Below are 23,475 nucleotides of genomic sequence, written 5' to 3' on the forward strand. Positions count from 1 at the left end.
TAGCTACTAAATGGAACAACTTTACCTCTACTAACAGTAGAGCAGTATTCTCCAAAAATAGTGTAACATTACCTAGCTAGCTACAGATTCATAAAGCCTAGCAACTGTAGTAGTAAAGATAGAAGGCATGGGGAACCAGAGAATGAAAAAAGATAAATTTGAGAAATGAATGAGATATGAGGAGAGAAAATTGATATAGGGTTTCTATTGAGTAAAAAGAAATTAATTTTAGTGAACAGTCACAGGAAAGAATGAACAAGATAAAGAAAAAATATAATCAGAGAGCAAAATACAGGAAATAAAAAAGAGAGAAGAAAATGGTGAAAGGGTTAAAAAGGAGAGAAATGAAACTAAAAGTGGAAAAAAGAGAGCAAATATCAAAAGAATTCCAATGAAGAAAAGATAAAAATAATAGAAAAATAAAAAAAGATTGAGTTAAAAATTTCTGCTTTTGAATGAATGTTTTCTTTCCATGATTTGCAGTGTTGGGAACCGGGCAGTCACATTTTTTCTCCACCTACGTCAGAGGCCTCTCTGTCCATTCACCCCAGACTGTGGTTAGTGGCCAAGCCATTGCGTGTCCTTGCTCCCTTTGGTAGGTGGGAAACGAGTCAGCTCTCTGATCTCCTGGATGTAGGCTGCATGGCAGTGGTTCAAGTGTATGGTTAGTCTTAATGTCAGTCATGGGATCTGGTTGCCCTCTTCTCTCCCTGGGCATTATCCTTATCCAGGATCAGTTTCCTTGGTTACCTTTATAAGTGATTCATTGCTTTGCTGCCCCATGTCAAGGGGAATCAAAATGGAGAACTGGCTTGGAGTGGGTGCGTGGTCTCTACACTTCCAATACAGGCCTTCTTGCTTACATTGGTGGCGGTAGGGTGCTGTCCTGTGAGGGCCACTTTGCTTGCTCACATGGTGGTGGGGGGCACGTGTTGGCATTAGCCTGCTTGCTCCTGGAAAGCTGGCAATATTCTTAATATCTTCACCTTCCATGCAATCTCTATCAAAATTCTGTCGGTACTTTTTATGGAAATTGACAGGGTGGTCAAAAAATTTATATGGAAAAGCAAGAGACTAAGAATAGCCAAAACAGGGCCAGGGATTTAGCTCAGTGGTGCCGCCGCCTGCCTCACAAGCACAAGGACCTGAGTTCCATCTCCAGTACCAAAAAAAAAAGAATAGCCAAAACAATCTGGAAAAACAATGAAGTTGGAGGACTCATACTTCCTGATCTGAAACTTACTATCCAGCTACAGTAATCAGGATATTCATACTGAGATAAAGATAAACATATAGAACTGACAGCTCAGAAATGAGCCTTATCTTTATGGTCAGTTGATTTTTGCCAAGAGTACAAAAACCATTTAATGGTGAAAGAATCTTCTTTTCCCAGAAAAAGGTGCCCAAGGTTAGGAATGTACTAAAAACTACTAGTTGAACCCTTAAAGAAAATTTTAATATATATAAATTATATTTCAGTAGGGTGGTGGGCAGGGAAGACTTGAGATATACACACACAAACCTTCCAAAATGAAATTATGCTCTTTGCTAGGAAGACCAGTGAGAGTCAGCCACCTCAGAGAGAAGAATACCATACTTGTATCTTTCTTTTCCAGCAACTTTGTTTGTGTGTCCAAACTGTATGTTTGAAAGTTGAAATCTTATTTCTCTTTTTCAAAAATTTTCTTAGTACCTGTTTGCATTTTATATTTCTTGTGTGGAGTTGGTATGTGTACATAAAGCAGATTAATTTCTTTTTACATCCCCTTTCCCTCCTCTCCCTCCATCTGTTGATTTCCTCCCCATTTAAAAAAGATCTACCTCCCTGCTATTGTCTTTTATTTTACTCTTATTTATTTATTTATTTATTTTATTGGTACATTGTAGGTATACAGCACATTTACATTTCTCATTGGGAATTGTACCTTTATATAATTCATCTTGGTTCTTATTTTTTTCCCATTCCTAGCCCTCCCTTCACCCCCTCCACCCTTCCCTATTTACAAAGACTTTATTTCCATTTTTTCCATTTCTCATCATTTTTCTTTTCCCTTCTTTCCTTTCCCCTGCCCCTCCCACTACCCCTACCCCTTTGGACCTTTTCTTCCTATTTTGCATTATCAATTATTCATTCTAATCATTGGTACATTTTAGGTATACAATATAATGACATTCATCATTGGAAATTTGCACCTTTACATAGTCTCTCTTGGTTCTTATTTTTTCACCCTTCCCCTGCCCTCCCTTCAACCCCTCCAGTCCTCCCTATTTACAAAGACTTTGTTTCCATTTTCCCATTTTCTCATGTTAATTCCATTCCCTTCTTTCCTTTCCCCTAGCCCTCCCACTTCCTTCCCCTTTGCCCCTTTTCTTCCTATTTCACATTACCTGTTATACATTTTAGCCCTTATTTACACTCTCAGTTTCTCACACCAGAGAAACTATTCAGTATTTATACATGTGTGTCCTATTTATTTCACTTAAGAGTATCGCCTCACTGTGCATCCACTTAGCTGTAAATGTCTCTAATTTCTCATTTTTCATGGCTGAGTAGTACTCCATTTATAAAAAAAACACATTTTCTATATCCAGTCTCCAGTTGATGGGCATTTGGGCTGATTCCAAGTTTTAGCTATTACAAACTGCGCTGCTATGAACATGGGTGCACATATATCACTGTGGTATGATTCTTTAATTCTTTGGGGAAGATACCCAGCAGGGAAATAGCTGGGTCAAATGGGACTTCCAGTCCTAGTTCCTTGATGTGTTTCCATACTGATTTCCACAGTGGTTGCACCAGTCTACACTCCCACCAACAGTGGATTTGCTCATTATTTATAATTTGGGTTTCTCATATGTCTTACTTTGCTTGTTGCTGAAGCAAAATACTCAACACCCAAAATTAAAGGAGGAAAGGCTTATTTTGCCTCACAGTTTATGGAGGTTTCAGTCTATAGTCAGCTGGCTCCAAGAGTGTCACACGGCAGAGGGATATTTTAGAGGATAAAACAGTCTATGGCAAAGGAGGGCAGGCAGAAGGCAGCAAAGCGGCATAGCAACTTCTTTCTGTCCCTTTGTACTTATGCAGGCTACCCACCTTTGGGGGGTGTCACCCACAGCAAGGTCAGGGCACCCTTAATCCCAGCATCACATCCTTTTTTTTTTTTTTTCCAGTACCAGAGATCAAACTCAGGACCTTGCACTTGCCAGGCAGGCATGGTGCCACTGACCTACATCCCCAGCCCCAGCATCACATCCTTAATCCCAGCCTGGACTACATAGTGAGTTCAAGGCCAGCCTGAGCTGCATAGCAAGACCCTGTCTCCAAAAAACAGGAAAAAAAGAAAAGAAAATCCACATTTCTGGCTTCTCCAACTTTATGGGGTCTCCACAGCACTTTCGGCTTCACATTTGCGCATTGCCCTCTCAGGGCCTTCTGTAGGCTGAACAAATTTTCTAGGCCTCCACCATTCTGGAACATGGGGCTCTGGGGCTCTCTTCTCAAAGCAAAGTCTTTCATCTTTGGAATTTTGATGCTGCAAAGGGTGGAGTCCTGCTAGTTCTGTGATGCCCTCAGGCCATCCTTTCTACTGTCTTCTTAACAACCAAGTTTTCCTCTGCTCCTTCTTTGATTCCAGAGCTTCCTTTCTGGCCAAACTCAAAATGTTTAAATTATTCTGCTGGGCTTTTTGCTCATAGATCTTGCTAAAAGCCCCCAACAGTAGTCATGCCACTGCCTCGACATTACACTATCTTGCAATTTCTTCTGCAAAATTAGGCTGCCACAATTAGTCTCAGGCAAAGTCTCTGGACAAGAGCAAAACGCACACAAATTTTCTGCCAAAGTAGCGCACATAGTCTGGAATCCAACAGCCAATGTAGTACTTCTTCCTGGCAGAAATCTCCTGAGCCTGGTCTTTACCTGCTGCATTTCTATCAGCATTCTGGTCTTCTGAGCTCTGACCAGCCTCTCCCATCAAGTACAGCTTAAAGCATTCCAGGGCTACCGCTTCAGCAGGTATCTCCAAACCTTTCCAAACTCTTCTCACAAGCCAGTTCCAAAGGTGCAGCACTGGCCCCATTCTCAGTACCAAAATCTGTTTTAGTTACTTTTCTCATTGCTGAGACAAAATAGCTAACATCCAGAGTTAAAGGAGGAACAGTTTATTTCAGCTCACAGTTTGTAGAAGTTTCAGTCCATAGTCAGCTGATTGCAAGGCAAGGTGGCATGGCAAAGCAGGGCAGGCAGAGACAGCAAAGTAGCAAAGCAGCTTCTCTCTGTCCCTTTATATTCCATCCTTTATATGCCACCCACAGGCAGGGGGAGCACCCTTAACCCCAGCATCACATCCTTAATCCCAGCGCAACACACCCTAGTCCAGCCGCTTTCGAAGCTCCCCTCCTATGACTGCATGAGGCTTTGGGAGGATGTCTACACATAAGCCATAATATCATATAAGAGAAGCCATGTGATATTTAAGCTTGTCTGTCTGATTACTTTAGATTATGGTCTCAAGGTGCCTCCATTTTCCTTTAAATGACTCAAGTTTATCTTTTTTATGGCAGAGTAGTACCCCATTGTGTATAAATAGCACATTATCTTTACCCATTCATTTGTTGATGGACAGTAAAAGATGCTTCCAAAGTTTAGCTGTTATGAATTGTGCTGCTATATGCATGGATATGCCTGTATCACTGTAATATAATATGTTTAACTTTCTCAGGAAGATACCTCGAAGGGAAACAGCTGGGTCAAGTAGAATTTCTAGTTTTAGTTCTTTGAGGAATCTCCAGACTGATTTCCAAAGTGGGTGTACTATTTTACATTCTTACCAACAATATAGAATGTTTCCTTTCCCCCATAGCCTGCTAGCATTTGTTACTACTTGGTTTCTTGATGGTGGCCATTTTTCCTGGGGTAAGATGGAATCTCACTGTTGTTTGAATTTCCATTTCTCTAATAGCCGGTGATGTTGAGCATTTCTGCATGTGGTTATTGGCCATTTGTACTCCTGTGAAGCATCTATTCATGAGATGCTTTTGAAATTATTTGATAATTATTGGCAACACTGAAAGCATGTGTAAAGAGCTCAGCATTTTAGCACAACTAGCCAGTGACTACTCAGAGAAAAAGTGAATGAATCATAAAAGTATTGTTGCTAAACACCACTGTTTAGGAAGTGAAAAGAAGCCTTCGCCTGCAGTAGTCTTCCTGACAGATCATGGGTAGTGAGAGAAGAGAGTGTGTGCTAGTGGGACGTGTACTTGGAGGTGAGACTAGGTTGATCCTTACACAGACTAAGAAACTACTAAGCACTACTGATACTGTCGGCCGTGGTGAAGAGGGAAGGGGAGGTTGGCTGCATGTACTGTGTGAGGGTCTGTTTTTGCCTTCTTTCAGTGGTTGGGACTCCAGTCCATGGCTGAGTAACAGTGAAGAGTAGCTGTCCTTGTCTCACCCCTATCTTGGAAGGTTTAACAGTCAGTCTTTTCACCATTAAGAAAAATGTCATTGATTGTTGCTTTAATGTGATGTTTTAATGTTTGAGATGCCCTTGATCAAACTGAGAAAGCTCAGTTCTTGGTCTGCTGAGGACCTTTTTCCCTGTGTGAATCATGACTAGATGCTGGATTTTGTCAAAAGCAGCTTCTTCACCTGTTGAGATAATTTCAGGTGTTTTCTCCTTTAAATGGTGAATTACACAGGCTGGTTCTGAAATGATAAACCAACATAGCAATCTTGGGAGTAAACTTCATATTGTTTTTATTGTCTGTTTTATTTTATTTATTTATTTATTTTTTGGTACCGGGGATCGAACTCAGGTCTTTGCGCTTGCGCAACAGGCAGCGAAACCACTGAGCTAAATCCCCGGCCCAATTGTCTGTTTTATTATTAGGTTGGATTTGCTAAAGTTTTAAGACTTTTTCTGTGCACATTAGGGTTGTTGTTGTTTTTTCTTATAATGTTTTTTAGTGTGGTTTTGTTACTAGGACAGTGCTGGTCACATAGAACAGTTTTTATCTAAAAGAAAAAAATTACTGTAGAATTGTTATTTTTTCCTTAAATGTTTGGTAGAATTCAGAGAAGTTTTCTGATCTAGAGGGTTGTGTGTCTGCACATGGGAAGGTTTTTAACCACTTAATTTTCTTAATTGATAAAAGGCTATCTTAGATTATGTGTAACTTCATGAGTGATCTTTGGTAGCTTAGAATTTGTATATCTTGATCTAAGTTGTCAAATTTTCTGCCATACAGTTTCTTCTAATAAGCTTTTACTAATGTTTGTAAAAGCTGTTTTGATCTCCTATCTCTTCTTTTTGTTTTGTTTTATTTTTGCTGGATAGTTCAGGCTGGTCTTGAGCTCACTAGCCCAGTCTGGCCTCGAACTCTCAGTGACCCTCCTGCCCCAGCCTCCCAAGTGCTGGGTTTACAGGCATGCACCACCACGCCCAGCCCCATCTCTCATTTCTGATATTGATAATTTATATCTTTAATTTCCTCAAAAGTATGGGTAGATATTCATCAATTTTATTCTCTTTTCTACCCCAAAGGCACAGGTTTTTATTTTGCTGATATAGTCTATTATTTTTTGTTTCTACATAAATGATTTCTGCTGTATATTTATTAGTATTTTTTTTCTATTTACTTTGGATTTTACTTGCTTTTTCTAGTTTACGTAAGTAGAAGTTTAGGTTATTGAGTTGAGACCTTATCTAATGGTGTATGCCTGTAATGTCAGCTACTGAAGCTGAGGCAGGAAGATCACCGGAGCCCAGTGAGATCCTGTCTGTGTCCTTAAAAAACAGAAACAAAAAATAAAATAAATGCCATCTAATGCCTGCATTAGATGCATCCCACAGACTGAAATGTCTTCATTTTCACTTTCTATTTATTCTTTAATCTGTGTTTTTGTTTGTTTTGGGTTTTTTTGGTACTGGGGATTGAACTCGAGTCCTTCTGCTTGTGAGGCAGGCAGCAGAACCACTGAGCTAAATCCCCAGCCCATTTAATCTGTGTTTTTATTCAGAATTATATTTTGTTCCCAGACCTTTGTGTTACTGATTTCTATTTTAACTCCATGTGGTCAAGGAACATGTTTCGTGCAGTTTGGATTCTTTGAGGCCCGAGTTACGGCCAGGCCGTGGGCTGTCTTGATAACATTCCGCGTGCACGGGAAGAAGCATTATGGTGAAATGCTGTTCTGGGCTGAGAGTTCCACATAGGGCATCAAGGCCAAGCTGTTGGTGTGTTGTTCAAGCCTTATCTCTACTGGTTTTCAAGTTTGGAAACTTGACCATTGTATCTCTATGGATTTTTCTGTCTTCCACTCCCCCCTTTCATTCTCCTCCTGTGATACTGGTGTGTGTATGTGTATGTTTTATTATTTTTGTTTCATTTTGGTAGTTCTCATGATTATGTATTCAGGTTCACTAATCTTTTATTCTGTAATGTCTCACCAGCTGTTAATCCCACTCTGTGCGTTTTTCATCTCAGCCATTGTATTTCTCATTACTAAGATGGCTTTGGATCTTTATATTTTATGTCTCCAATATCTTGATTTAGCACACTCAATCTGTCTTCTACCTTCTTGATCAGGAGAGGTATATTTGTGCTGTATCTTCATGTCTTTGACAGATTCTATGGTCTGTGTTATTTTTTTTTTAATTGAATTTTCTCATATTATGGGATCACATTTTCCTTTGTATACCTGGGAATTTTATACCTCAGGTGTTCTGAATTTATTGCTAGGTACTGAGATCTATAGATATACATATATCACATGTATGCAGACATACTTATAGAAACATATACTCTTATGAATATGTATTTTTAGTTTATTTTTATTAGTACACATTAGCCGTACATAATCACATTCATCATAAGGAATTTGTACCTGTACATAATACATCCTAATTCTTTTTTTCCTATTCCCCTCCCCTCCCTTCAACTCTTCTTCCCCTCCCCATTTACAAAAGTTTTGTTTCCATTTTTAACCTTCCATTCTTTCTTAAAATCCTTTTCATTCCCTTCCTTTTCCCCTCCCCATTCCCTCATTCCCTTTCCCATTTGAAAATGTTCTTCTTACTTTCCAGTATCTAACCTCTATTTCACTTCTTATTTACCCTTTGGATTTCTCACACAAGAGAAACAATGTGATATTTAAACTTGTATGTCCACTTTATTTCAGTTAAGATTATGGTTGTGAGGTGCATCCATTTACCTAAAAACGCCTCAAGTTTATCCTTCTTTTGACAGAGTATTACTCCATTAAATGTAAATATCACATTTCCTTTATCCATTTATCTGTTGATAGGCATATGGGCTGTTTCCAAGATTTAACCGTTATAAATCATACTGCTGTAAACATGGGTATGCATATATCACTGTGGTATGATGCTTTTATCTCTTTTGGGCAGATACCTAGGAGGGGCACAGGAACCTCTATTTTTAGGTGAAATGGAACCTCTAGTTTTAGATTTTTGAGGAATCTCCATACTGATTTCCATAGTGGTGGTACCAATTTACACTTCCACCAACAACAAAGAACGGTTCCTCCTTCCTCCCCCTGCAGCCTCTCCAGGATTTGTTATTGGTTGATTTTTTTTTTTTTTTTTTTTTTTTTTTGGTACCAGGGATCAAACTTGGGACCTTGTGCTTGCAAAGCAGGTGGCAGAACCACTGAGCTAAATCCCCAGCCCTGTTATTGGTTGATTTTTTTATTGTAGCCATTCTTTCTGGAGTGAGCTAGAATCTCAGTGTTGTTTTAATTTACATTTCTCAAATCACCAGTGATGTTCAACATCTTTTCATGTATTTATTGGCTACTTATGTTTCCTCATCTGAAAAGTTTCTATTCATTTCAGATACCCATTTTTTTATTGGGTCTTTAAATTAGGGGGTCTAACTTCTTTGAGTTCTTTATGTATTACAGATACTAGTTTTTTGTCTGATAAGTAGCTGTTAAATTTTTTTTACCATTCTGTAGGTTGCCTCTTCACTGTGTTGGTGGTTTCCTGTGCTGTGCCGAAACTTTTTAATTTGATGTGATCTCATTTGTTGATTCTTGGTATTATTTCTTGTGCAATGGGGTTCTGTTTAGAAAGTCTTTGCATATACCTGTGTCTTAAAGAGCTTTACTTATTCTGTCTTCCAGCAGATGAATGTTTCCGTTTTTATATTTAGATCTTTGATCCATTTGAATTTTAGTTTAGTGCATGGTGAGAAATATGGATCTAGGTTCATTCTTCAGCGTGTGGAAAGCCAGGTTTCCCAGCACCATTGGTTAAAGATCCTATCTTTCTTCCAGTGAAGGTGCTTGGCCCCTTTGTCAAAGATGAGGTATCTGGGTGTGCTTGGAGTTGTTTCTGCATCAACTGTTCTGTTCCATTCTGTTTTTATCACAGTGGCTTTGTGATGTCCCCTGCCTTGCCTTTGCTGCCCAGAATTGCTTTCACTATTCTAGGTCTCTTCTGGTTCCCTATGACTTTTAAAATTGTTTTCTCTAGTTGTATGAGATATGTTGTTGGTATTTTGATTGGGATTGCATTAAATTTGTATAACAGTTTTGGAAGTATGGTCATTTTCACTATATTGGTTCTTCCTACCCAAGGACAAGGGATTTCTTTCCATTTTGTCATACCTCTTCAATCCTCTTTTTCAGAGTACTCTACTATAGTTTTTAATGTAAACATATTTTAACTTCCTTCATTATTGATTCCTAAGTATTTCATTTTTCTTGATGCTATTGTGAAAGATATTGTTTCCCTTATTTCCCTCTTAGTGAGTTTGTTATTTGTGTACAGGAAGCTGTTGATTTTTGAGTGTTGCCTTTGTATCCAGCTACAGTACTGAATTTGGTTATTGATTCTAGGAGTGTTTCAGTGGAATTTTGGGGGTCTTCTTAGAGTATCATGTCATCAGCAAATGATAATTTAACTTCTTCCTTTCCTATTCATATTCCTTTTATTTCTTTCTATTGTCTAATTACCCAGGCTAATCTTTCCAAAACTGTAATTAACAGGAATGGTGATAGTGCACATCCTTGTCTTATTCTTGATTTTAGAGAAAAAACTTTTTGTTTTTGACCATTTAATATGATGTTGGCTGTTGGATTGTCATAGATGACTTTTATCAGATTGAGATAAAGACCTTCTAGTCCAGTTTTCTTTAGGGTTTTTATCATGAACTCATGTTGGACTTTGTCAAATGCTTTTCTGCATCTATTGAGACAGTCGTGGTATTTGCCCTTGGTTCTGTTAATGTGGTGTGTTACATTTTTTGATTTGCATATGCTGAACCATCCCTGCATCCCTGGGATTAATCTTACTTGGTCATGGTGTATTACAGTGTTACCTTGGTTTATGAACTTAATTCTTTCCATGATTCTGGTCTCAAACTGAATTGAATGAGAACCAAATCACATTCACTGTTGTATTTACAGGAAAATTTGATTTAGTTTGCATCCAATTCAGTTTGTAGCCAAAATCAGGGAAAGAATTAAGTTCATAAACTGTGGTACCACTGTATCTTTTTGATGATTTGCTGCATTTTGTTTGCCAGTATCTTTTTGAGGATTTTTGCATCTGTGTTCATTAAGGAGATTGGACTGTAGTTCTCTTTTTTGGTTGGATCTTTTTCTGGTTTTGGTATCAGCGTAATGCTTGCTTCCAGGAATGACTTTGAGAGTATTGCTTCCCTTTCAGTTTCATTGAAGAGTTTGAAGAGTAGTGGCATTAGATCTTCTTTAAAGTTCTTGTAGAATTCAGAAGTGAATCTGTCAGGACCTGGGCTTTTCTTTATTGGTAGTTTTTGTATTCTTCAATTTCAATGATTGATATTGGATTATTTAGAATTTTTATATTTTCTTGATTCAGCTTTGATAATTCATTTGTATATAGCAATCTGTCCATTTTTTCTGAGTTTCCCGTCTTTCTAGAGTACAGGTTCTCAAAAGTAGATACTGATGATCTGGATTTCTACAAGATCTGTTGTGATTTCACCCTTTTCATTCTTATTTGTATGGATTTGGATCTTTTCTTTCCTTTTTTGGTAAGGTTTGTTAAGGATTTTTCCATTTTATTTGATCTTTCAAAGAATTAACTCTTCAACTCATTGATTCTTTGTATTGTTTTCTTAGTCTCAACTGCATTAATTTCTGCTCTGATCTTTATTATTTCCTCCCTCATACTAGCTTTGTGTTCAACTTGCTCTTCATTTTCTAGAACCTCGAGGTTCAACATTAGGTTATTTATTTGAGCTCACTCTGTTTTTCTGATGTGGGAATTTGCTACTATAAATTTCCCTTGTGGGACTGCTTTCATTGCATCCCATAAGTTCGAGTATGTTGTATTGGCATTATCATTTAATTGTAGCAACTATCTTAATTTCTTTCTTTCCTTTTTGGTATCAGGGATAGAACTCCGGTGCTTGCACTTGGAGGGCAGGCGGTGGAACCACTGAGCTAAATCCCTGGCCTCTTAATTTCTTTCTTTTTTCTTTTTTTATTTCATCTGTGATCCATTGGTCATTCAGGAAGGTATTACTTAATTTCCACTTGTTTATGTAGTTGATTTTTTTTTTTGCCATTGATTTTTCAATTTGATTGCACTATGATCTGATAATATGCATGGGATAATTTCACTTCCTTTGCATTTACTTAAGCATCTTCTGTGAGCTAGTGTGTGGCCTGTTTTGGAGAAAGTCCAATCTACTGCTGGGAAGAATGTATATTCTGTTATTGTGGGGGTGGAACACTCTGTAGATATCTACTAAGTCCATTTGTTCAAAGGTTTGGTTCAGCTCTGATATTTCTTTGTTGATTTTTTTGTCTAGTTGATCTATTTGTGACAATGGGGTATTGCAGTCCACCATTACAATTGTATTAGTGCTTATCAGGTTTTTCATATCCATTAGCATTTGTTTTATGTAGTTGGGTGCGTCAATATTTGGTGCATATATATTTATGATTGTTTTCTCTTCCTCTTGTATTGTTCTCTTTAGAAGGATGTGGTGACCTTCTTTGTCTCTTCTGATCAGTCTTGGCTTGAAATCCACTTTGTCTGCAAATAGAATAGATATCCCTGCTTTTTTCTGGGCTCCTTTTGCATGGAATATTGTTTTCCATCTTTTGACTTTATCTGTGAATTTTTTTGAGTTAAATGTGTTTCTTGTGTGCAACATATTATTGGCTCTTGTTTCTTGATCCATTCTGCCAGTCTGTTTCTTTTGATAGGTGGATTGAGACCACTTACATTGATGGTTATAACTGGTATGTATTGACTTATCCTTGTCATATTATTTCCCTTCTTGATTCCCTTTTTTTCTTCTCTTTTTTTTGTTGTTATTTGTTTTCTATGTTTAGGCTTGTAAATTGCTTATCATAGGTAGCTTTATTACTAGTATTGAGACTTCTTAAGGAAATGACTACCTTTCAGAGATGTCTTCTAGGCATAACTGGGTTTTGGCCTTTGAGTCTGTCTCAAGATCCTTCCTACCTCTTCAATTTATTAGGTATGAGATGTTGCTGCCTGTTTGGCCTTGTACCCAGTTCTATGGTACTGGACTATGGTGTTGTTTATGAACCCCCAGACAAGCTCAGTATTGGCATACAAGGAAGAACAACGGATCACAACAACTATGTCACCTTGGCTAAAACAGTACAATCAGTAATAATAATAGCATCAAGCATGGTCTAGAAAATGATGAGTTGCTGGGTGTGATGGCTCATACCTGTAATCCCAGCACTTGGCAGGCTGAGGCAGGAGGATTGCTGCAAGTTCAAGGCCAGCCTGAATTAGAGTGAAACTCTGTCTCAACCTAAAAAAAGGAAAGAAAGAAAGAAAATAAATAACTAGTAATTTGCACTTTTAATCCTAAGTACAAGATTTATAATTACTTAACAAAATCTAAGATGAATCAGACAATTATATACAGTACATATCTACTCAATAGAGCAATTTTACCCTAAGGGGAGAAAATTTAAAAGGGAGAAGAAGAAAACCTAGAGAAATGCAAGAAGAAAAAGAGTAGAAGCAAGGCTGAGGGACAAAGGAAGATTACCTAAGCCTTAGGAAGTTGGTGAAGACAGGAGGGAAGGAAAGAAGGAGAAAACAAGAACAGAACAAAACAAAAAAACTAAAATAATGTTCATACTCACAAACAAAAACAACCAATCAAAAAAAAATTTTAAAGGCCAAAAGCAAAAAAAATTTTTTTTCTCTGTGATTTCAAGCCTGTGGTTCTTTTCTGGAGTCTACAGTTTTGTGGAAGTGTTCAGTTCAAGGTGTGACTGTGCTCTTGCTGGTCACAAGGGAGGCAGAGCCCAGATCAATGCTGGATTACCCCAGCAAACCTGCAGTAGGATTAGGGTGGAATGCTGGTTCTGGGACTTTCAATCCACAGAAATTCAGGTTGAACCTGGCCTCTGGTTGTGGGGGTGGATCCCGAGTCCTTTAGCTTATAGCACTCGGTGTGTCTCTTGCCATCCTCACCAGGGCTCCCTGACCATGGATGTCTCCTATGGTTGTCCCTCACCCAGTCACTGTGGGAGTTTGACACTGGGAACCCTGAGATGAAGCCAACCCTGGGCTGCTCTGAGTCCCAGGTTCAGTTGCCCCTCCCTAAAATGGCATCCAGCCAGCCACACTCTCCAGAAGATGTGGGAAATGCTTGAATTGGAGTCACTCACCAGATGTTGTAGTGCACGGCATCCACTGCTCTGTTTCACTGGTGTGTTTCTCCCTGAAGGCCTCTGGAGTTGTCTGCTTCTCTGTGTCTCTGTAGATTCGGTTTTTTTAGGCAAAATATTTATTGCTACATTTTAGATATACATAATGATAACATTCATCATAGGGAATTTGTACCTATACATAATATATCTTCTTTTTTTTCTTCTTCACACCGCAAGCCAGGAGTCAGGGAGGAAGTACAGATTGCCTCTTCCTTTTTCTGCATTGTGTTCAGTCTCTTCAGTTTTTCTATAGGCTCCAATTCTCTCTTCAGATCCTTCCTGAGTCCCAGGGATCCACCTCCCTCCTCCTTTTCTTCCCCAAGTTGTTATTTTCCAGTGTCTGGATTCTGAATCTTGGAGAGGCCAACTTATTGCTGCTTACCACTCTGCCATCTTTCCAGAAGTTCTACCTACATATAATTTTTGAGCTTTGTATTGGCACATAATTAAGTTACCTGGAAACATTTTAATCTTGTCAAGCCTTGCTTTTAAAGTTAGACAGAAACTGGGTATGGCAGTGCATACCTGAAATCCCAGCACTTGGGAGGCTAGGGCAGGAGGATTGCCAGGAATTTTAGGCTAACTTGGGCCTATATAGTGAGTTCAAGGACAGCCTGGTGTACATAGCAAGACCTTGTCTCAATAAATAAAAATTTAAAAATTAAAAAAAATAATACAGTTAGAGCCAGCTGAGCTCTTAGGGTTAATTTGACCCCATCCTGGATAATAGCCTTCCATGGATCCTGCAGGTGCACCAGCTGCTGCTGGGTAGCTCTCTCCTGGCCCTTGAGATGGGAACTACTCCCAGCCTGTTCTGGGTAGTTCTGCTAGGGTTGCTGGCTGTACACAAAGACTTGAGGGGCACCCACTACACATCAGCAGAGGCCTTTCCCTGTCTTGTACTCTGCAAATTCTAGTTGTCTCAGCTTCCTCACATTCTCACGCTGTTTTCTCAACTCAGAGAGGCTGCAGAGTTGAGTTCCTGTCCTGTGATGTGGCCTGTGCACACTCCAGGTGGGAAACAGGGCTCACATGAATCTTATCTCTGAGAAGTATGTCCTGTATGCCTCTTTTCCAGTGTCTAGAAACTGTTTTCAAACATTTTATCTGGCTTTTAGTTAAGCTAGAAAGGGAAGCCCAGTCCCTGTTGCTATGTCCTGTTCAACAGTGGGACTGGCTGCTTGTTGGAGTCTGCCTGTCTTAGTTTCTCCCCTGTACTCAGTAGGGACCTACTGAGGTGGGCCCTGTCCCCCTGCCTGGGAGGGAGTATCTTTCCCCCATCTAAATCCCCTTGAAGAAATTAGGAAATGCTTTGCCTTCACAGCAAACCACCACTTTTCATTGGCTTTTTTTTTTTTTCTTTTTACGTAATTTACCAGGGTAGAAAATCCTACTCCTAATATCTCAAAAGCCACTGGAGCATCTTTAAGGGTAAACTAATCTTACTGAAAATAGGAAGACACATTACCTGAGGAATAAATACTTGGAACTGGAGAAGGCCCATGATACCCAACTTAGGTTGGAAATCAGTGGTTAGAACCTAAAAACCCGGCCTTGGGGTCTGGGGGAGAACTGTGCCCAGCACCTCAGCCAGGCAGAGGATCTCCCAGAGCATCCAAGGACTGGGCCTGCTGAGCAGGTAGCCACTGCCTGCTGGAAGGAGCTCCGGAGCAGGGCGTGAACCCAGGGGTAGAAGTAGGTGACGGAGGACCATCTGAGCTGTGCTCTCCTTCACCCTGGCCTTAGAAAACAGAAAGCCCTTCCTGCTGTGGGGCACGCACCGGGGTCTCCCAGGGTGCCTGCCCGGGCACACATTGTGCTCACATGAGGCCAGGACAGGGCCCTGCTGCACGACAGGGAGCTTCCCACCTCCACCAGCTGCGGTCCGTGGTACATTTCGCCCTGTAACTGTGCTCCGAGCTAAGGAGAGCAAGAAAGTACTCTTCCTCTGAACCCTTCAGTGGTCGGGATAATGAATGTTACTCTGGGAGGCAAACGAAGGAAATCAAACTAAAGTAGTTTCGTACCTTTTTAGAATTACTTCTGCACAGTTCAGGTCCTCTCCCCCCATTTTTGGAGAGAATGGGGAAATAAAATCAGTATTTTGAAGCCGTGTAAAGAGTAGTGCAGAAGACCTGGCACACGCCTGTAATCCCAGTGAGTTCAGGGCCAACCTGGGCTACATAGCGAGGCCCTGTCTCCAACACCCCCCTAAAAAAGCCAGCAGCGTCAGTGTGATCAAGAAGGGCAGACTCACTTAGAAAGGATGGGCTGGGTCCGAAAGGGTTGCTACCTGCAAGGCGGGTCCTGGGGCACTGCTGCCGCCGGTTCTGGGCTCCTGCGCATTGCCCTCCCTTCCCACCCTGCAGACGCCACAGCCGCAACCCCCTCGACGGTGGTGGCCTCTTTAACGAGGGGCCCAGAAGGTCCTCAAGCCCCATCGCAGTGGGGAACCCATATCCTAAAGTCAACGAAGAATTAAACACCTTAGGAACAAAGTCGAAACTCCAAACCCCAAGATGCCCAAGATTCTCCTCCTCTGGATTAAACATAAACTGGAGACGGCTCCTTTAAGAAGTTTCTTTGTATACAAAAGCTCTTAGAAAAGTTGTAAACGCCTATAAAAGTGCAGTAGACAATCGGCGAGGGGAGCAAGTGCCCGGCGGCCAGGCTGGATCGCAGCCCGCCCGGGCAGGGCCAACTGGACCATAGGTCCCGGACCCGGACCCGGACCAAGCCCGCCCTTCCTGCTCGCTGGAGAATCTGTGGCCGCGCATCCCCACCCGCTCCGCTCCCAGGAGCTGGGCCACGCTGGTCCTGCTTACTGGGAGCCCCCAGTCAAGGGGGAGGGACGCCCCGCACCAGGCTGCGGGCTGCGGTGGGACCGGGACGGGCGGGAGGAGAGCGGCTGTGCACAGGGCGCCCCGCCCCGGGCGGCCACCTCGCCTCACATAGCGGACAGGCCCGCGCTGCCCAGGGAAGAGTCCGTCTCAAACCTTAAGAGTCTTCCTGCGAGGGCTGGAGCACGGCCGGCAAGGTCTGCTTGCGTGGCTGTCAGGAGGAGAGAAAGCCAAGGACAGAAACCCTAGAGCAGATAGGTCTGTGACCAACTTGAACAAAGCTGTAGTGACTGGGGTGGCGATCCGGGTAAATAGGGCTGAGTTGGGGAGGGCGGGGAGACCGGGCTCTGCAGAAGTGCGTTTGATACAGTGTAAGTGTCACCATCACCTCCTGTTCTACTGGCGTTGGAAAAGCCATTCGTGTGATGTCAGAAGAAATTCAGGTACAGAAAATGCGTTTAGTAGCCTACATGATGGTGCTTGGGGAGCCTTGGTCCTAAAGATACCAAATTGAAGCCAGAGTTCTCCAACTGTTGCTTATTTTGACAAGGAAAATTATTTTTGCCTTCCAATCTGCACTTATGACCTAAGACATTTAAACATTCCCGGTTTAGTTCCTTCACATTTTTATGCAGGCTGTTATGCACTGTGCTTTCAGATGTGGAATAATTTGTGCAGTGGTTTATTCCCCAGTGTATATAGGAACATTAAGCAGAACAAATTTTTTTCTATATAATTCCTTGGCTTAATATATAATGTAAATTTAAGCAAACTTGTATATTTGTAAACTATGAAGTAAAAAAATGAACATTTTGTGGAACTTGTATTTTGCATAGTCAAGGTGAGAAATAAGTTTTACATAAACTTAGTTATTTGATCTGAAATAAAAGATGAAGCTGCTTTAGAAGAACACAAAAGCAGGCAAGAACTCTTAGCACTAAAATCTGGGCATATGAGGAAAGGTCCTTTGGGATTTTGTTAAAGTCCTGACCTGTCCTAGCTGTGCCTCAGGACAACTTACTGTCAGCATGCTTTGGCAGGTAGCCCGGCTCTGCTGCCCAGAACCTTCACAAACCCTCACCTGTCCTCCAGTATTCTTCCAGCTGGAATGGTGGCTGCCACCACCTGCCCCTCACGACTCTATTTATGGTGGTATTTTAAATTATATTCCGGTATCAACATTTTGGGGCAGCATTAGCAGTCTATGGAGGACTTCATACCAGTGTCTCTTTCGCTCAGACAAGGCTTCACACTTCTATGTTATGGAACTAGGGAAGGTAGCTGGTAATTCTAAACTTGGTGTTCTTTCTGCCAGACCGCACTGCTTCCCTGCAGGCTTGGTGAGGGCACTGGAGTCCTAACAGTCACATTTTCTGTTTTGCAACACCTAAGAGCCTGCTGTACCAAGTTGTATTTGTGTGTAGCTGTTTCCCAGAGGCAGCAGGGGGCCCACAGCTGACTGGCGTGTGTCCGGGGTTCTCTCACAGCTCCTAACTTGTAGTTTTCATGTCTGAGGCTTAGATGCAGAGTTTGTTAAACTATAGACTACACAGTAATGCTACATGACCAAATCATCGAAGAGAATTTATATAGTGCTGGCCCAGGATTTAGCTCAGTGGCACCGTGCCTGACTGGCAAGTGCAAGGTCCTGAGTTCCATTCCCAGTACAAAAAGAAATTTATATAGTGCTGGGGATGGAACCCAGGGGCAGGTGCATGTTAAGCAAGTGCTCTACCAGAGCTATGCCCGTGGCCCTTTTCCAGGGTGGGGGTAACCAAATACAGAAACAAAACCCAATTTATCAAATAGTTTAGCACTGATTTCTAAACCCCCACCCTTTTCAGATGGGAAGAAATGACTATAAATTAGATATCTCATTTTCTAGGTGACCAACTTTACAGATGATAAAGCAGTGCTGGTTTCGATAAAGCAGGCACAGTGATGTTGACAGCGGGCAGGAGACCCGGTGGGGCACACTCACTCCAGCAGTGGCCGAGTTCAGTGTGAGGTGGGTGTGAAAGGGAAGCTGACGAAGTCCACCCCTTACCACAGACCAGACTTCCCTTGCTCTGCTGTGCCCCACGCGTCTGTTCGGCAGAGAATGTGCAATACTGTAGTGACTGACTTCCGGACATGCTAATGCAGGGACTGGCCCTACTCACTGTAAACACGTGTGTGTGAGATCTTGGTTTACAGATGGTTTCTGATGTGACCAAAATCATACAGAAAAAGGAGTACATCAGTATCTTACTTAAAAGTCTTTTTTTTTAACTTTTCATAAAGGATTTGCTGTAAGTCTTCAAGTCATCTTGTCCAATCCAAAAGCTGTATTTAAGCGTCGAGGGTCCCAGCCAGGGATGCAAGAATCTGACTTTCTGAAACAGATAACCACCGTGGAAGAACTGGAACCGAAAGCAAGTAACTGCACCAAGGTACTCATGTCACTTGTATGGCTTGGCCCTGAGTGTCGGCACTGAGTGAGGCTACCCAATATTTCCCTCCCCAGGTCCTCGTGTGGCACACGCGGACAGAGAAGGTCAACCTCGCCAATGAGCCCAAGTACCGCCTGGACACAGTGAACATCGAGGTGTAGCGTGTGTGTGCCGGCCAGGGCGGCGGGAGAGCACAAGGGGCTGCAGGACATTCAGGTACTGTTTGCTTTACTCTGCACAGCCGCCTCCCTGTCACCCAAAGGACATCTGCGCACACAGTCCTTCAGCTGACGCAGCTGACTGGGGGCCACAGAGTGTGTCTTGTCCTCACCTGTTCTGCATGTTTTCTCTACAGCTTGACTGGAAGGTTCGTACAGTACCCTAAGTGACACTGCAAAATGCCACTCAAGTGTCTTACACACTTCTTTCCCCATTTGGCCTTATAATCAGTAGAACTGTGAACAGGTTTTAGAAAGTGATGATGAGTATTTTGTCAACTAAACATTTCCAATTCCTGGCTTTGCAACATGAACTCTTGGAAGGTTGGTGGCAAGAATACACTGTATGGGGGGAAAAAACTCACAAAACGGTGTATGGATTCATCTGTTTAATATAGGGAAATAACATTTTGTCAATACTAGGCACCATAAAATGTAAACACAATTACTGTCATAAACCTGGATATACCCTCAAGGATTGAAAGTAGCTTTGTTTTAGTTACCCTGTTAGCATATAGTGCAGAAAAAGGTCTTCATGTTTTAGCACTATGTACATTAGAGATCCAAACTGAAGAGGCAGATAAAATTTGAATTCTTTTAACATTCATTAAGTTCTATAATAACATCCAGGTTTATCTTCCTTTCACTAACCACGTTCCTTGTTAAGCACATCGTAACAATAGCACAGTGAGGTGAATGATAAAATAAAAGGATTTTGATACACTAGAAAACAGTGCTTAGTGATACATTTACATTCTATTTATATGATTAAACATTTGATCATACAGTACCTTCCTACAGATTACTGGCTAATTTGGGGAGGGATTTATACTGTTAGAGGTATTACTAACATACTACTTCCCTTATATGCAAACATTAGAGCTATAATTTTATTGAGACTAAAACTGATTATGCAAGTTGACTGGGCAGCTTCTCAAATAATGTGGCTATGAAATCATGAGAAATATGAGCAGAGCTGCCCTTGACATAAAATGGTTTCTCAACCTGCCTTTCACCACATCAAAATGTAATCAGTACGGACCACCACGGTCGATCAGGTCATTGTTACTACGAACCGTGCGGGGAGAGAGAACAGAATTGTATGTACATGAGTGAACAGGGGAACTAGACGCATTTAGCAAGGAATGTCAGGGGTTCATTCTGCATGGAGCTTCACTGACTTCACTTCCACAGCTGCGTGCTCAGCGTCTGGCCCGACGAGCTCCCGGGCCAGCCCGCCGTGGTGCTGGGGGGCAGGCCGGGGCCCGGCGTGGAGCTGGCGCTGCTGATGCCCATGCCCGCCATCTGCTGGTTCATCTGTGGAGCAAGGAGGCTTAATTAACAGGACGACTCTTAGTTCTTGTTTCTTTAGCCATAGCCGGACATTTTTCCATTAATGTGAAAATTAGTCCAAGCACTGGGATAAAAGCAGATTAACATAAAAGTGTTTCTTTACAGAAAGCAGCATCTACTTTGTTTCCTTCTTGCTATTTTCTTCAAACTTTTAGCACTGTTCATAAAGTAATCTCAATCATATTCTATTTGTCCACTTTCTATATTCAATTTTTTACCCCCAAAGATTAATCACGGTAAAAAACTACCAAAGCAATGTTTTAATCTGTATTTAGGTATATAACTATAAGTCCATTAATCTTTAAACTATATATTAAGATATTGTCCTGTTACTACTAAAGATCAAGAAAGTTTTAGTGAAATACTTTAGAATTATTCTATAAACTTTGTATGATGGCTATAATTCTTTGTCTATGGCTCCATATATGTTCTAGAGCATATATTCTTTTTGTATTTAAACAATACAATAACAGCTAATAATAATTTTCAATATGCTATAAAGTGAAAGATTAATTTGGGGGGAGCGGGACAGGGATTGAACCCTGGGCTCTGCACACACCAGGTAAGCGTTCTGTCACTGAGCTACATCTTCTGCCCTTTTTTAAAAAAATTGTGAGACAGGATCTTGCTAAGTTGCCCAGGCTGGCCTTGAACTCGTGATCCTCCTGCCTGGCTGAGATCAGGAGCATGAGCCACTGCCCCCAGCCACACATTATTTTTCTTCCAGAGGAGTTGTTAAGTTGATTCCTAAGCCTCTTGACTTTGTAACTGTCTTTCTTTAAGGCCGGCATTAAGAGAAGGAAAGGCAAGACTGACCAGAAAGTGCAGAGCGAGTTCAAAAGCCATGCACAGGGTAAATGTGTGTTCTATTTGCCACTTTTCAAGGACACTAACATCGCTGATGAAACGCGAGTGTGTGAACGTGCAGTCACGTCTGTCCTCACACCTGTAAAGGGTACCAGCACCAGCCAGGTACTGGGGAAGGGCATCACCCCTCTGCACTGCTGAGCAGGGCCAATGTCTCCTTAACCTGCTCAAGCATCCAGCTACATAAAAGCTCTTCCTGACATTTGGCACTTAATAATTTCAGAGATTTCCAAATGGTACAGGCCAGTATCATATTCCTTTACACCATGATTGCAAAAATATGACTTGGAGCAGTCACTGATAAACAGCGATTCTGCTAATGTTAGAAATCCGGGGCAAGGGAACCCACATCTAGGAGCCTTTGTCAGTGGAGCTGAAGAAAGGCAGAGGAGCGCACCTAAAACAGAAGTGTTACTCTTGGGGTGCTAAACCAACTTAGGTAAAAAAGACAACTTTATCATATGAGGCGATGTCTGAGACACACAGCAACTTGCACACCTTACGGGGATTTTTGAGCCAGTGCGTAATATTTTTAAACATAAAGGTCATCACAGGATACGCAGAAAAGAATTACAACTTTACATGGGTTTCTGAACAAGAAATGCCTACAAATCCAGAGGCAGTAACTCTGATAAGGCTTCTTTCCATAATTACTCTTAAGATTGTGCTTTGAGAATAGGAGGCTGAGTTTTTTCTAACTTGTGAACACTGTCCTAAAAAGACTCCCACGTTATCAGTGAACAGATTGATATAAGTGGTACTCACAAACATGCACCCAAGGAGATGGCTAGCGCCTGATGCTAACCTCAAAGGTGTCAGACAGGGAGTCTCCTGATGCCCAGGATAATTTCTAGCTATTACAAATACATTAGGAATGTCTAACATTACAGTTGTGTTACAGTTTGAAATGGGAAAACCAAAAAAAATTCTTTATAAATAGGGACAATAACAAGTCATTTGTCTTTGTGATTAAAACTTTGTAATATTTATATAACACTTGCCACATGTACCCTTTTGCTAGAGCATTTGATTTCACAACACTAGTCAGAGAACAACAGGGTTTCTCTTGTGTGCTGAAGAGCAAATGGCCCCTACCTGAGAAAGGCCCCACTGGGGCTGCTGCGCTGGTGGCAGGCCGAACTTACTCTGGGGCGTCCCCATCTGCCCCACCATTCCTCCTTGGGAGCCACCAGCATTTTGAGGAAGGGGCATCACGCCGGTTTGTGCATTTCCCATGAACCCGTTGGGCATGGGCACGCCCACCATCATGCTTGTGCTTGGACCCATCACATTTCCCAGGAGGCCAGGAGCCGCAGGCACACCCATCGCCGGGAAACCTTGAAATGTGCTTGGTGCTTGTGAGGTAAATGGTATATTTGTGGGTCCCATAAACACACCTGCATCATAAGAACAATGAAGAGAAAAATGAATAAAGAGAATAGGGCTACTGCATGTAGCTGTGCTCACCTCTACAGACACAGAAAAGGGATTATCATCTTCCGGTCTACCCGTGGTAAAAAACTGCATTCCAGCCTCATTTCTCCTACCACTCGGACTAATCTGTATCTAAACCTCCAGGGCTGGATATTTCTAGAATGCCAGAAAATCAATCATTATCCTCAAAAAACTTAATTAGAAAATGTAAGTCTAGGCAGTGTCCAGAGTGTGTTCTGGTGGAGACCAGACTACCCTGGACAGAGCCGTCTACGCTGCTGTGACCAAACAGGAGGGCGCCCCGCCATTTCAGCGCGTGTGTGCGGTGCAGCTCACTATTTCAGAGGAGAGGGTCTGAAAGACTAAAACCCAATAAAGGTTATGCTAGTATTTCATTGTAAGGACTAAAAATTTCAAAGGTTTTGGAACCCATGTGATAACTCAGACTGCTTATTATTTACCTGCAGAAATATACTGTCAAAAACTTCATGTAAATTTCAATAATTCATGTCTTGTATGCTTGTGAGACAATATTAAGTGATATGTGAACAGCTTGTTAATTCTCAATAAAGTTTTGTGAACGTTTCCTTTCTGTTCCATAG

The 23,475-nt window shown here is 41.5% G+C and overlaps 2 protein-coding genes across 6 annotated transcripts in view; one reads left to right on the plus strand and one right to left on the minus strand.

The window, feature by feature from the left end:
• Positions 1-23,458, plus strand: part of B3gat2 (beta-1,3-glucuronyltransferase 2) — an 84,178-nt gene extending 60,720 nt beyond the window's left edge. The window contains exons 3-4 of the mRNA XM_004864002.4: positions 18,853-19,001; positions 19,076-23,458. Coding sequence (XP_004864059.1) covers positions 18,853-19,001; positions 19,076-19,162 — 236 coding nt within the window. The 3' untranslated portion in view covers positions 19,163-23,458. The remainder of the gene's footprint in view (positions 1-18,852; positions 19,002-19,075) is intronic.
• Smap1 (small ArfGAP 1) overlaps positions 19,594-23,475 on the minus strand; it is a 170,658-nt gene continuing 166,776 nt past the window's right edge. For all 5 annotated transcript variants that reach the window (XM_004863998.4, XM_087205137.1, XM_087205136.1 and 2 more), the window contains 2 exons: positions 22,535-22,836; positions 19,594-20,536 (listed from right to left, as the gene is read on the minus strand). In XM_004863998.4, coding sequence (XP_004864055.2) covers positions 20,402-20,536; positions 22,535-22,836 — 437 coding nt within the window. In that variant the 3' untranslated portion in view covers positions 19,594-20,401. The remainder of the gene's footprint in view (positions 20,537-22,534; positions 22,837-23,475) is intronic.

Source organism: Heterocephalus glaber, unplaced genomic scaffold (assembly GCF_053883595.1).
Source record: "Heterocephalus glaber isolate CG9 unplaced genomic scaffold, H.glaber_assembly_v1.0 deba00000594, whole genome shotgun sequence".
Taxonomy (NCBI): Eukaryota; Metazoa; Chordata; class Mammalia; order Rodentia; family Bathyergidae; genus Heterocephalus; species Heterocephalus glaber.